The sequence below is a fragment of the Lolium perenne genome, chromosome 5 (assembly GCF_019359855.2).
Source record: "Lolium perenne isolate Kyuss_39 chromosome 5, Kyuss_2.0, whole genome shotgun sequence".
Taxonomy (NCBI): Eukaryota; Viridiplantae; Streptophyta; class Magnoliopsida; order Poales; family Poaceae; genus Lolium; species Lolium perenne.
Window position 1 is genome coordinate 231,634,782 of NC_067248.2, and position 10,318 is coordinate 231,645,099.

At 48.5% G+C, this 10,318-nt stretch overlaps 1 protein-coding gene across 1 annotated transcript; it reads left to right on the plus strand.

Moving 5' to 3' along the window:
* The first annotated feature begins 8,559 nt into the window (after positions 1-8,559).
* On the plus strand, positions 8,560-10,046 carry LOC127302218 (uncharacterized). Its single transcript, XM_051332632.2, has 2 exons — positions 8,560-9,110; positions 9,206-10,046. Exon 1 carries the CDS (start codon positions 8,677-8,679, stop codon positions 9,061-9,063), a length of 387 nt encoding a protein of 128 aa, XP_051188592.1. The 5' UTR covers positions 8,560-8,676; the 3' UTR covers positions 9,064-9,110; positions 9,206-10,046.
* Positions 10,047-10,318: the final 272 nt, after the last annotated feature.

Here is a 10,318-nt window from a genome sequence, read left to right on the forward strand (position 1 = left end):
ATGCATGCATGCTTCCAAGACACCATCGATCATACTTCCATCCTGATTTTTTTCTTTTTATCTGCGTACAGTCCATCATATTGCAGCCTGCAGACGTATACACTCTTTTCCCCCCTAAAAAAAGTATACACGTTGATATTTTACTGCTTGCACGGATGACTTGATGATATCTATGAGTATCTAGCTAGTGGCAACCCATTGATTTGATACTTTATTCACGTTCCACATAGATGGTGCATCACAGTTTTACCGGAGGATTTATGCATGCAAAAAAAAAAATCAGAAAAAGGAACGGGACAAAAGAGAAAATTCATATCTCTTTAAGTCACCAAAAATATTCAGGAGATTGTCTCGTGTAGCGTGAAAAAAGCATGTCCGTACAACTTTGTGCTCCCTCCATTCCACAAAGAGCTGATTAACTTTTTCTAGATCCGAATGTATCTACACACTAAATCATGTCTAGATATAACCATATCTAGACATATTTTAGCAGCTTTTTTTTGTAGCATTGAGGGAGTAATAAATTTTGCAACAAATAATCTGGATCGGGGAGAGTAGTATAATTAAAATATAACCATATGTAATTTGTGCGAAAATTACAAGATACTAATTCCAAAATATAAGATTTTGTTAGAAATATTATATTTCGGAACGGAGGTAATACTATGTTCACCACAAGTTACGTAACTCTTAGACTTATATTCTGTGTAGCAGCAATGTAGCGTAACTTTTTCTTCTTGTTTTTGTATATCAAAGATTATTTTTCGCACAAAAAAACACTTCTACCTTGCCCATTTTCTACATGTATCATTTTACAATTTATAGAAGTCACAATTTCGCCAAATTTTGAAACTATAAAATATTCCGTCATATTTATAGAAGTCATACGGTCTTGAGATTGACGAAGTTAACACATGTGTGTTTCTATTGATAGGAACATCACATCCCACTTTTATGATACATCAAAGCGTCGAACCCAAGGTCTGATCAGTGTTAGTGTGTATATGCAATGTATTGTAACTTTCTCTTTTTTTTCACAGCAAGGATCATTTTTCTCACACAAAAAAAACACGTCTACCTTGCCCATTTTCTACATGTATGGCTCACTTTACAATTTATAGAAGTCACCCGGTACGATTTTCAGCAAATTTACGATGAAACAATAAAATATTTCTAGCATATATTCCTTTTGCTGGAGACCAACCTGTTCGCAAAGTCCCGTCCCATCCCATCTTTCCATCAATGGTTGCATGGTACAAGAAACGTAGGCGTACGTGGTGTGAAGTGGTCAGAAGTAATCCAAGATTGGGAATATGAAAAAATGATTCAGGACCCTTCCAACCCAACATGGCCCATGTGCCGTGGTGGGTCCTGCTTTCGAACTCCGGGCTCGGGATCGAGCTACCAGATCCGCTGCCGCTTCCCTTCCACCGCAAGCCAGCCAGTGGCACTCTGCCGTAGTTCTCCTGCAATTGAAGGTCCTTCTCCTTTGCACCGCCGGCTAGTGGGTTTGGCGTCCGGCCGGATGCTTTGCTTGGGAATGGAGTGTGCGAGGACTGGGATATGGGCGACAGAACATTCTTCCCATTCCCGTTTTTGGCATTCGATTGGGGTGTGGGAGGACTGGGATATGAGCCTACTCCTCGAAAATGGAATATATTAATATCATAAGATACTAATTACACACAGCCTCTGCAACAACGCAACACCCTAATGGTAGTACGGATACACACAACCAAAAAAAATTAAAAAAAAACCGCTATAGCATCCTAGGCTTAGCAACAGCAATACAACCACCACCAAGACAACACCTGAAATACAGAATCTCCAAAAATGGCCTCCAAGAGGGAAATGGTGCACCAGCGCTGTTGTCGCGCGATCAAAGATCTTAGGTTTTCACCCTGAAGATAGTCCCCGCTCTCAAAACAATGCCTCCAACAAGATCTTTGCCAGACACAACCAGTTAAGGCCAGACTTTGGGTTTTCACCCTGAAAGGTAGGACTCTGAACTTCACCTCTGCTGCCGCCCCCACTTCCATACCACTGCTGCGGAGCCCGTGACACCAAGCAAGTCCATCAACAACGCGGAGAATTGAACCTCCCTTAGCTAGTCCTTCGCTCCGGCCTTCATGTTATTCCCTTCATCTGACTGCATCATGAACCAAAATGTCTCTTGATGCCAACACAGACAAGAGCTTGCGCCGCTCCCTCCAGAACCAATCAACCGGAATAAAAGCATGGGTGTGCACGACTGAATACCACCATCCCAGCAAACTCCAGGCAAAAAAAAGCACTGTCACATTCGCCGGCGGCGCCTTCCGGAACTCAACTCTCCTGCCAGATCAAGAAGAGCAAACCTCAGGCAAGTCTTCATCTTCGCCCAAGAGGGACCCTAGGACCGCCGCCTTTATTCAGGTCGGGTCCCCACATCGGCGACCATCCTAGGCTGGCCACAGATGCCGTCGGAGACACCAAGCGCAGATCGCGTTGTCCGGAGGCACCGCACACGCCCTGGGCACGTCCACATCCGAATGCCAGCCCTCCACCAGTGACACCAGTCATCGCCGGCTTGCACGCCTCTCCACCTCACCGCTGGGACGGGGTGATAGATCGAAAGACCCACCACCACCATCCGCAGGCCGACCATCTCCGGCGAAGAAGAGGGCCGCCTCCACCATCGAACCCAAGGCTGCTGCCCCGGGCGACCTTGTGCCGCGGGAGAAGCCCAAGATCACCTCGTGCCGGCGAGAGGCAGGGGATATTGGGGCAGATTGAGGACCTGGCCGCTGCCCACCACCAGCCACCACCCCCAATGACTGGCCGCCGCAGATCGATGGCCGCGGGAGGTGGGGGCTGCAGCGCCAAGGTCTGACCGCCACCGCCAAGAACCATCCACGTCCAACCAGCCTCAGCGTGGAGGAGAGATCCTAGCCGCCGTTCCCAGCGCGGCGCGAGGAAGGGCCGTCGCCACGCCCCGCGGACTTTGCATGACGGCGGCGGGACGTGGTTAGAGTTACGAGGGGGACGAGGTGCGTGCGGGACGAAGGGGTGCTAGAAAAATGGGGAGAATTTCACTTCCCGGCCTCTGCACCAACCAAGGATGGACACAACCATTTGGCATGAGTACTAAGATTAAAGCATATTTCTCAAGATAAATTGCATGAGTAATAGGACCATCCTAGGCCTCAAGTATAAATAGGAATCTAAATTCGCGCCCATGAGAGTTTGAACTTAGGTGCTAGGTTTGTACATCCACTCTCTCAACCAGTTGAGCTAGGCTCACTTCCCTACCCTACTCCTTGTATATGCTTCAGTAAAATCTTCTTCAATTTGAAATGAGTAGGCTTCGTTTGTAGGCATGTAATCCGAATCTTTACAGCCTCCCTTTTATTCCCAGGCCCCTAGATGCCTAGAGTACCAAGCAGTGTGATCAACTTATCCCACCCACTAATCCATTACCATCCCCGTGCACGTAAATTCCCAGTGTACTCCGTGCGAGCAGCAGCTAGCACCTAGCAGTGTAGCACCAAAAGGAAGCAAAGAGAAAATTTAAAGGCAATCGGTAGATGGTGCCCACCCACACCAGTCACGGTCAGTTGATTGGATAGAAAAGCATTCCATTAATCCATGCATGTAAAGATTTTTGCAATGCATGGTTGGTCCTGAGTCACCTATCATTTGATTTGTTTCCGTCTACAATAGCTGGAAATAAGTATTGTCATTAAAATTGCAGAGAATTTTCTGTCAAGTGTAAGTGTAGTGCCCCATGCATTTTTCGATCGTTGTTCTCTGCCGCTTATGCATGTCTTCATCACATTACAGTGTGCTTACAAACTACATAGACATGTGTGCTTTTCGTTTTAATTTTTTTGAATAATTCAAGGGAAAAAATCCCACCATTTTCTTATAGTATTTTCAGAAAAGAGATAAAGCGTGCTACCATGCAATTAAAGATTTCCAAATTATACTTCCATATTAACTATTTCTCCTCTTTACCAGCTAAAAGCATTGGGTGTGTACTTTAAAAACTACGGGTGCCAGGAAGCATGCGTCGCGCCAAAGCGGGTTACAAAGTTAGCAGACAATCTAATTCAGTTGTTCTTACATATTGATCTTAACGGGCGCATTCCCATAACATATCCTTTGGTTAACCGGATTGTTGAATTTGACCGTTAGTTATATTCATATTACGATGTGCCTCGTCTGGTCTACCCGTTCTCTTGGCGAATGCCGCAAGCTGTTTCCATTTTTCTCTGATAAAACCATATATATACCCCATATATACAAAGATTCAAAAATTCGACGACTTGGATAGTTTGGAGGTCTAGCCTACGAGGCTCAGTCAGAATCACACTAGAAGAAGAAAAAAATCGAGATCATTGTTTCGTGCCGATTTGATAATCAAAATCTGGCCGAACTCGAGGTTCGCTTGAATTTAATCCTAACGTTTATGGTTTAGAAATTCGTGATAAATAGAGTTGAAATTTTGTTGAAGATATAAGGAGTGTAGAATTCTTGGTCTCATTTCAGTGGCTTCAGTGGCACACCTGACTCTTTTTTTTTTCTTTTCTGTTTACATTTGGTATGCTTTGTAAGAGGTTCTCCTCATTACTTTGTATTGGTTTGGTCGTATGTATTTTTATATATACAGAGGAGTGAAAACCTGTTTGGAGAAAAAAAAATTATGGGGGAAGTGGAGATGCGCTTATATTGAATTCAGAAGCACGACTGCACGAGCACACATGTATGCCACCAATGTTCCTTCCGTGGCAAGGTAGGCAGTAGGCATCACACAGACGCGACTTGGACGCTCTCCCTCTCTCGTCACTGTAGCTGAGGGCGATTCTTTGGGAGAACCCGGCCGTCCCACCTCGCTCGTCTCCGATCTGCGGGTTCCTCCACCTCCGGCGGCCGCTCCGGCGGCGGGAGGGTGGGGAACCCGTGGATCGAGGCCTGTATATAGTGTAGGGCTCGGTTGGGCCGCGGACGGCGTCGCCATGGAGGTGGTGGTGGCGGCGCAGCGGACCTTTTGGGCGGCCTTCTTCCCCTCTCGCGGCGGCGCTCCATGGAGCTTCACCGTGCGATGGCCGTCTTCCTCGAGCTGGCGGATCAGTGGATCTGCTGCGCTCGGTGTGCCCCGGCCGGATCCGGAGTGGCGGTGGATCTGGAGATCGAATAAGAAGGAGATGGTGTTGAAGACCTGCGCGACGGCGACGGCGATCCAGCGGGTAGGATCCGTGGATCCGGCGATCGGCGACTTCCCGTCTGCCACGGGGCTGGCTCCTATCCAAGGCGTGAAGCGGAGCAGCGGCAGCGGCGCGCCACCGACGGCCCCAGTTCTTCGTCCTCGTCGGGATCTAGAAGAAGGGCTTCTTTGTATTTTTTTTGTTTTTCTGGGTCTTTCTGTAAGAACGCTGGTTTAATACATCTCCTCCTTCCGCAAAAAAAAAAAAGGTAGGCAGTAGGCACCAACTGTGACACAGATCGCCAAAGAAACCAAACCCACGAGGCCACGAGGGGGAGCCCCTGGCTGGCCCCATCCCACGCGGCGGACGACCAGAGACCAGACGTAGACACAGCCAGCGGCGCCGGTCCGATGGTTCGGTCGTCCGATGGCATGCACGTTGCACGGCCGACCGACCGCGGAAGGTGGCGGTGGGCGCAGCCGCTCTGACGACCGAAGAAATGGCAGAACCAGAAGGTGAGCTACCTGCACAAAGCTGCCTCGATCGTCCGTTTCCTCCTTGCTCGCAGCCGCAGCCGCGCTTTTGGCAACCTTCCAAGTTCCAATTGCTTGGCTTGGCTGCTTCCGTTGAGCCACTGCTCCTCCAGCCGCCCGTCCGCCCGAAGCTGCTTTTCCACCGCCTCATCATCCCAAGCTAGCTACATCGATCCTTTTGGGACGTACCGCCCGCCCACCCACTGTACAGAGTTAATGACAGAGACCCGCTCCTTGCACCAATGCTAGTGCGTGCCATTTCGCTGGCTACCTACGCTAGTACTATATCTTTCCAACAGAAAGTTTTTGACGATGCACTACTGTTCCTGGGGTGGTGATTTTGTCCGCCACGCATTTCTAGGAGATACGGACAAGCAAATTTAACACCAGCCAGGTGTTGTTATCCGGCGTTACTACTTAAATTTTTTTTCCACGGGTAGAGGTGCACAAGCTGCCATACTTTTGGAGCGTCGGGCTTACAATTTTACGCCGAGGCCATCCAAATAAAACTAAAATACAACACAATCCTAAGCTTTTACAAAAGGACGCCATAGATGCAGGCAAGCTAGACACTTCAGCCACCACTACCGCCGCCGTGGACACCACCACTTGGAGACGGGCATGCGCAAGCTGCCACATGGTAGAGATGCAGGCAGAAGACCCTCCCCCTTCAGCATACCAACTAGGAGGGAGATGAGATGGTACCGGCACTGGGCCGATGCCAGAGCTCGGGGTGGCCTCCTAACGGCCGTAACCGCGTTGATGTGGAGGTGATACCGAGGATCTAGGAGATCTCCATGGATGCAACTGAGAAACAAATGCTTCTAACCTCAAGCGCAAACTAGAGACCGCCTTCGTCGCTCATTGCCATGACAATCTAGCTATTGATGACAGTCATGCACCTGTGTTGGCTACATTCGGGCTGCCACTGCGGCTTATTGAGGAGGGTCCATTGCCATCCAGATCTATACCTCATCAACCTCGGATATCCATCGGAGAATGCCTCCGATAGCCACCCAACACTACACGAGTGTGCTAGGAGAGGAAATCCCCATGGCATGACGCTTAGGCGCCTTATATGCAATCAAATTATAAACCCTATCCCTACAACTAATACCAAAGACTATATACCGGAGGTTGCCCTCCTCTCCTCCACCCCTTCGGCGGGCGAGGTTGTTGGAGAAGAGGGGGAGAAGAGCCAAGGGTGACAAAGATACTCTCAAGGGAGAAGGGGGAGGGGGAACGAGAGGGGGAAGAACTGTCTATGAAAGGTCATAGAGAACGTAATCATAGGAGTCCAATTATAGTTGCACGAGTACACCGACACTATGGACTTCACCGGCTATACCGTGCTTGAGAGATGGAAAGAAGTAAATTAATTGATTTCAATTGCGCTTGGGGAGTAACATCTTTAGATTAAGAAGATTACTTTGTATAATGCCCAAAAGCATCGCCTCCTATTTAGAGAATATTTAATCATTTATTAGTAAAAAAATTACTAGTTGTTTAGCAGTTATAACTAATTCAATTATTAACCCTCAATTCCCTATGGGCCATCCATGCCACCTCTTCGCTCTAGTTCATCACACCAATATTCACCATGCATGCCATTTTGATGGCTACCAATTTTCAAGTTTCAAAAGAGAATGCAATGTTCTCGCAGTATTCATTTAGCCTGGCATTGCTATGCTAGATGCACAAATGCACACTACGTTTGGATATGTTGTTTACTTCAGCCCGATAACGACACGCTAGATCCACAATTTAATCACACTACGTTTGGATACGTCGTTTACTTCAGCCCGACAACGCTATGCTAGATCCACAATTTAATCAAATTACGTTTGGATATGTCGTTTACTTCAGCTTGACAATGCTATGCTACATCCACAATTTAATTCACACTACATTTGGATATGTCATTCGCTTCAGCCCGACAACACTACGCTAGAATCCACAATTTACTTCAGGGTGCATTTGGATACGATGTTCACCCCACTAGTGGACCGGTCATTCAGAATGCGTGGGTTGCGGCCCAGCTAAATTCAAATGCAGCTAACATGCCGGTTACCGCGCTCAAACCGTATCGACAAGCCCTTCGAAAATTGCGGGAAACTCTACTTCCCGCGTGAATCCACGAATTAAACACCAAGGTGGTCCTTTCTTTTCTAGACCACATGGAGGAATCTATAAATCTTTGCTCCCTTGAACTTATCGTTGGACAGGTCGGCGTCACTGCTCGACAACGTGCTATGCGCAAAAGGGTCGCACACATGAAAGAACGGGGGGAAATAAGAGCATGGCGACGAGAGATCTTGTGCGTACATTTGAATTTGAATTGAATAAATTTAGGTGGGGATTTTCTCCTCTGCGGTGAACATTTCAAAAGGAAACATTTGGATACGTTGACATCGGGTTACGAGAGAGTAAGGGCATTATGTGTATTTTCTCGCTAGTTGTTACACATGCTCAAAAACTGTGTGAAATGGAGAACATAATAATCGTCGTTAGAGTACTTGTTACATCTCTTTCCAAGGTAAATTAGATTTTTTGTATGTTTATGTCACCTTTGTAACTGAACTTCTTTGCTCCATATATTAGGGGTAGATGAACAACAACAACAAAAAACTATAGTCAATTTGAAGATCCACCCGTATTAAGATGCACAAACTCATGTACTCCATGTGGCTATCAGCAGTTAAGGATATAAATTCTTAGCAAACTAAACCCCACAAAATTTGCAATTAAACCCTCATTAAAGCATTTCATATCTCTCGCCTCCCTATCACTCTCCTCTGGCTCTGTCCACTGCCGCTATTTAACACTTCGCGCAACCCCTCTCTCACTCATTGTCCTTTTTTACCCATTCCTGCACCCACCCGAGAACAAGAATTCGATCCCATTCCAATTCCACCCACTTGCTTGGCGAATTACTACCGCCGATTCGGCCGACAGCGATGGCCTCTTCCGCCGACGAGGGCTTACCGCCGCTGACGCCGATCAAGATGGCGCCTCCTTCGACGTCCGCCGCTGATGCCGCCTCGGCCGCTCCGTCCCAGGCGACGTCGACAACGAAGATGCAGGTGTCTGCAGAATATGAGGACGCGACGAAGGTGGCGGTGAAGGAGGACCGGGAGGACCCGTCGACGCCCAGGTCGGAGGAGAGCAGGCTCCGGGCGCCTGAGGTGTGCCCTCCGGCGCCGGTGCCTCGTATGCCGTCCGTGAAGCGGAAGTCGCGGCCTATTTTTACGACGACGACAGCCCGGACATACCTCTTCGTCCCGCGAGACCTCTCCGCCGTGTTCCGGACCATGCCGCCAGAGAAGCGGATCCGGGCGTCCTGATTCTGCTGTTGCTGCGATCTGCCACCGGCCGGCCGGCCTCTCGATCGGTTCGGTCGATTAATTTCTTTGAGAATTCTTGTAGTTATGGGTTCGTCTGTTATAGGCTTCGCGAAGATCGATCTGTTTATGTGCGTTGTTTCAGCCAAGGAAAACTGAAAGCATTAGTGCCGCAGGCTGTGCGCTTCAGGAAATGGCTGGCTAGCCACCATGCAGAGTCCCAGCTGTACCATCTTTCAGAAATGTACTCAGTTCATTTCCTAATAGCTCCAGCTGCTGCATACTGATATGATTATATGAATCGTGCAGTGCTGCAAGAGTGATAATTTTCTACCTGTCCGTCCAGACAAACGGGGAGGAACTGACTGAGACGGAGGCAATTCGACGGCAACCGATGATCGCTGCAGTGACAAGAAGGAAGGAGAAGCGAAGGATCTGCCGCTAGACAAGCGAAAGGAACAGCAGCATGCATGAATGCTTTCGCAGCCTTGCAGTTGCAGCCACGGCCAGGCTGCAGATGTGTGTCACAGCACAGGCTGAATTTCGCAGCACATGCCCGACCGATCTCCTCCCTGCAGCCACAGCCACTGTGCGTACGTTGAGACCAGTGGCCTGCATGCATGAATTCAGGCAGCAGGCGCCCGACGAGCAGCGCCAGGGGAAAAGGACGGGAGAGATGGCTGCAAACAAGGCCTTTTACTCATGGTGGTCCTCCGCTTGTCGCCTCCATGTCCATGGATCCATCGCCGACGACGACGACTCGATCCTCTCTGACCGCCTGCCGGACAGTAGATCTACTGCCGACGGGGACGGCGCACACGTATCGGCCGGTTGAGGAGGCAGATAATTCCGCGCCGTTCGTACGCGCGCGCACGTTGGATCAACTGATCGTCGACAGCTTGTGTCGTACCATGTATGATCGATGGATCATTTGTGAAACCTTGTTATATAATTCATGTAAAGGTTCAAGATTTCGACGATGGAGATATTTCGGTTGCTCCGGCCCGCTGAGGCGGATGGCGTTGGGGTCGTTTAGAGCATCACTAGTAGAGCCCTTAAACCCTCAAATCTTCAAAGTAATTTAAGGGTTGAGAATGAGCATTTTTTGGCACTTTTGAGGGATGAAAAACAGGGGCAAAGACTAGAACCCTCAAACGCTTAAAAGTGAGGATTGAGGGCAAAGACTAGAACCCTCAAACTCTTAAAATAATTCATGATATATCACAATTGTTCATAGGTAGACACTGACATTGACACT

Bases quoted from the DNA above. Each gene is read 5' to 3' on its own strand.
- LOC127302218 (XM_051332632.2), top strand. From the start codon at position 8,677: ATGGCCTCTTCCGCCGACGAGGGCTTACCGCCGCTGACGCCGATCAAG.